The 2,750-nt window shown below is 33.7% G+C and overlaps 1 protein-coding gene across 1 annotated transcript in view; it reads left to right on the forward strand.

The window, feature by feature from the left end:
- Positions 1–2,750, forward strand: part of LOC108577234 (serine-rich adhesin for platelets-like) — a 194,090-nt gene that overhangs the window by 184,420 nt on the left and 6,920 nt on the right. Inside the window, exon 6 of the mRNA XM_017940366.1 lies at positions 2,156–2,224. Within this exon, the coding sequence (XP_017795855.1) occupies positions 2,156–2,224 (69 nt within the window). The remainder of the gene's footprint in view (positions 1–2,155; positions 2,225–2,750) is intronic.

Here is a 2,750-nt window from a genome sequence, read left to right on the forward strand (position 1 = left end):
GGGAAGATCACGAGGTGAGTAAAATTATTGCTTTAAATATGATTATGATATAGAGAATAGAGTATTAACCCCTTGCCGTATGATAACCAGTCAGACACGTGCCACAGATTTTGGTCAAGATCTGATAAAAACAGTTATATCGGTAAGAAAAATTAATTTTAATTCTAATTTTCGATTTAGTTTATAAAACTGAACATTGTCAAATTTAATTAATTTACATATAGTACATTAGCTCTTCTTACTTCATATAGTACTAAAACAATAGTTAGTTGACGCATAGGTGCACAAACAGGAAAAGAAATCAAGGGGTTAATATTTGAACTTTTACAGTAAACTAAATTTATGTAATTAACAAAGTGACTTGCTATATTCTGAAATAAAAATTATTAGGACAGGGAATGGACTAGTGAATAATATTTTGAAGGAAAATTGGCATTATTATTATTTTGAATTTTGCAATGAATTAAGTTCATGTAGTTATTATAATATAGCAGCTCCATATAAAGAGTAAAATAATGAATAACATTTCAGAGGAGAATTGATATAATTAATGTTATGATCATTTTCGTAATGGTGAAATTATTAATATGCTGAACTTTGCAATGAATTAAGTTCATGTACCATGGAGCTGCTGTTAATATAGCAGCTCCATATAAGGAGTAAAATAATGAATAATATTTCAGAAGAAAATTCGCATAATTATTGTATCAATAATTTTTTATAGCGTTGAATGTTTCAAAAATGTATAATATTTTGGGAACGAAAAATACAAAGAAACCGAAAAACTTTCTCAATTCGAGAATAATTCCAACGTCAGCGCAGATAAAAAAAAACCTTAAAGAGCTTCCCTAATGCCACAATAAATAAAAGAATAAGATGCACATAATATAAAGAATGAATACTAATGAAAAGAATCAGGAACTTACTCGAATTCTCCAATATGAGATCGAATTGGTCACCACCTTTCACCCTCAATTTCACCCATAATGGATGATCTCTTATTCAGGAAGGAATTCTATCGGGGCAGTTAATGTCACGACTTTGGAGAACTGAGTAATAAGGCGGTTTTCACACAGCGATCAACTCTATGACCGGTTGATTTTAGACATGCAGGTCGAAGGAAAGCGTGTTTCGATCTGGCGAAATGTCGTCCACGTAGATTAAATGAGATTTTACAAATTGCAAGGATCATCATACGTAATGAATATTTCTAATTGCTTCCTATTAAATTTATACACATGAAATTAAACTCATTCGTCGTTACTGCCTTATGAATTTAAATGTCATTCAAAAAGAAGATTGATTCTCAATACTGAACACTAGCATTTACATCCTACAATTCGACATTAATTAATCAAAGCAATGAAATATCAATCTTTACTAAGACAGCCAATTAATAGATTGATATTCAATCTTTACTAAGATTGATATTTTCTATCAAACTCCGTGGCTAATAAACAACTTTCGATCTAACTTCAGAAGGTTGGACTAACAAATAAAGGGAAAAAAGCGAACTATATTCCAAAAAATGACTTTAACAAACAGCGTATGGAGTCGTCAAATATGCGAATGCCGGGTCAAATATGACACAATACTTACATTTTTTTCGAACTCAAGCGAAACCACTTTTTTTTTCTTTTACTAGGCATTATATTGTTTAAGAGACGTCTAAAAGTCGGGTCAGAAGTGACCCGGCATCCGCCGTCCGATGTTTAATAAGTAAATAAAAGATTCGAACCGTACGATTAATACCAATAACTCGTTCAGAATCATTATTCTTTCCACGAGACAATAACACATAAAGATCACGGGGCACCATGCGTGCAACCATAAACGCGCTATGTCGGATCAGCTCTGTTATACATACGTCAATTACTATTGTCTTAGACTGGTTTCGCGGTTTTTCACGTGGCAGCATCGATGTCAAGGATGATTCTCACGCACACGATAGCAGCACGTGTGGCCTGTGAAATCCACTCGCGGTATTTTCCTTGCTTTCGCAATAGGTCATCGTTCCGCGATGCCATGGGGTTCTCCGCGAAACTTGTAGCAAAAATCGCCACGAAAATGTTTACTTACATATATGCTTTTCACTTGGAAAGGCGAACGCCACATCGTTCACGTCGCCATACGAAACATGTTTATCTCTCTTCGGTGTATCCCTTTCCATGGACCTTTTCGCCTACCACTTTGTTCAGTTGCGAAAACCACGGGTTCACGAGATGTTCGAGTTATTTTCAGAAGCTTGGATACTGAATTATGTAAAATTTCGACGTAGGTTTGGTGATAGAATGTTTTATGGAAAATTGGGGAATTTGAAGAATTCGAAGTGTTGAGTATTGGGATAATGGAAGTTAGGAAATCTGAAGGATCGAAAATCTGAATATGGAGATAGTAGAAAGTTAGGAAACTCGAAGAATTGCAATTCTGAAAAATAAAGTTGCGAAGAATTGGGAAACTTGAAGAATTGGAAGTCTACGAATTGACATAGCGGAAAATTGATAAATTTGAAGAACTAGGAAGTTGGAAAATTGAAATACAAAAATTACAAACGTGGAAAATATTGCAATATTGAGAATATTGGCAATTGTTAAAATAAATCATGGAAGCCACTAGCATTCTACGAACTAATATTATTTACGATTATTTTTCAAACTGTCTTAGACAGCTCCTTTCATTACTGAACCAATTAGTAAATACTTTTTGCAACAGATTGCACTTCATCGATCTTCCCCCTTTTTTTCAAAATT

Source organism: Habropoda laboriosa, unplaced genomic scaffold (genome assembly GCF_001263275.1).
Source record: "Habropoda laboriosa isolate 0110345459 unplaced genomic scaffold, ASM126327v1 scaffold698, whole genome shotgun sequence".
In the NCBI taxonomy this organism is placed as follows: Eukaryota; Metazoa; Arthropoda; class Insecta; order Hymenoptera; family Apidae; genus Habropoda; species Habropoda laboriosa.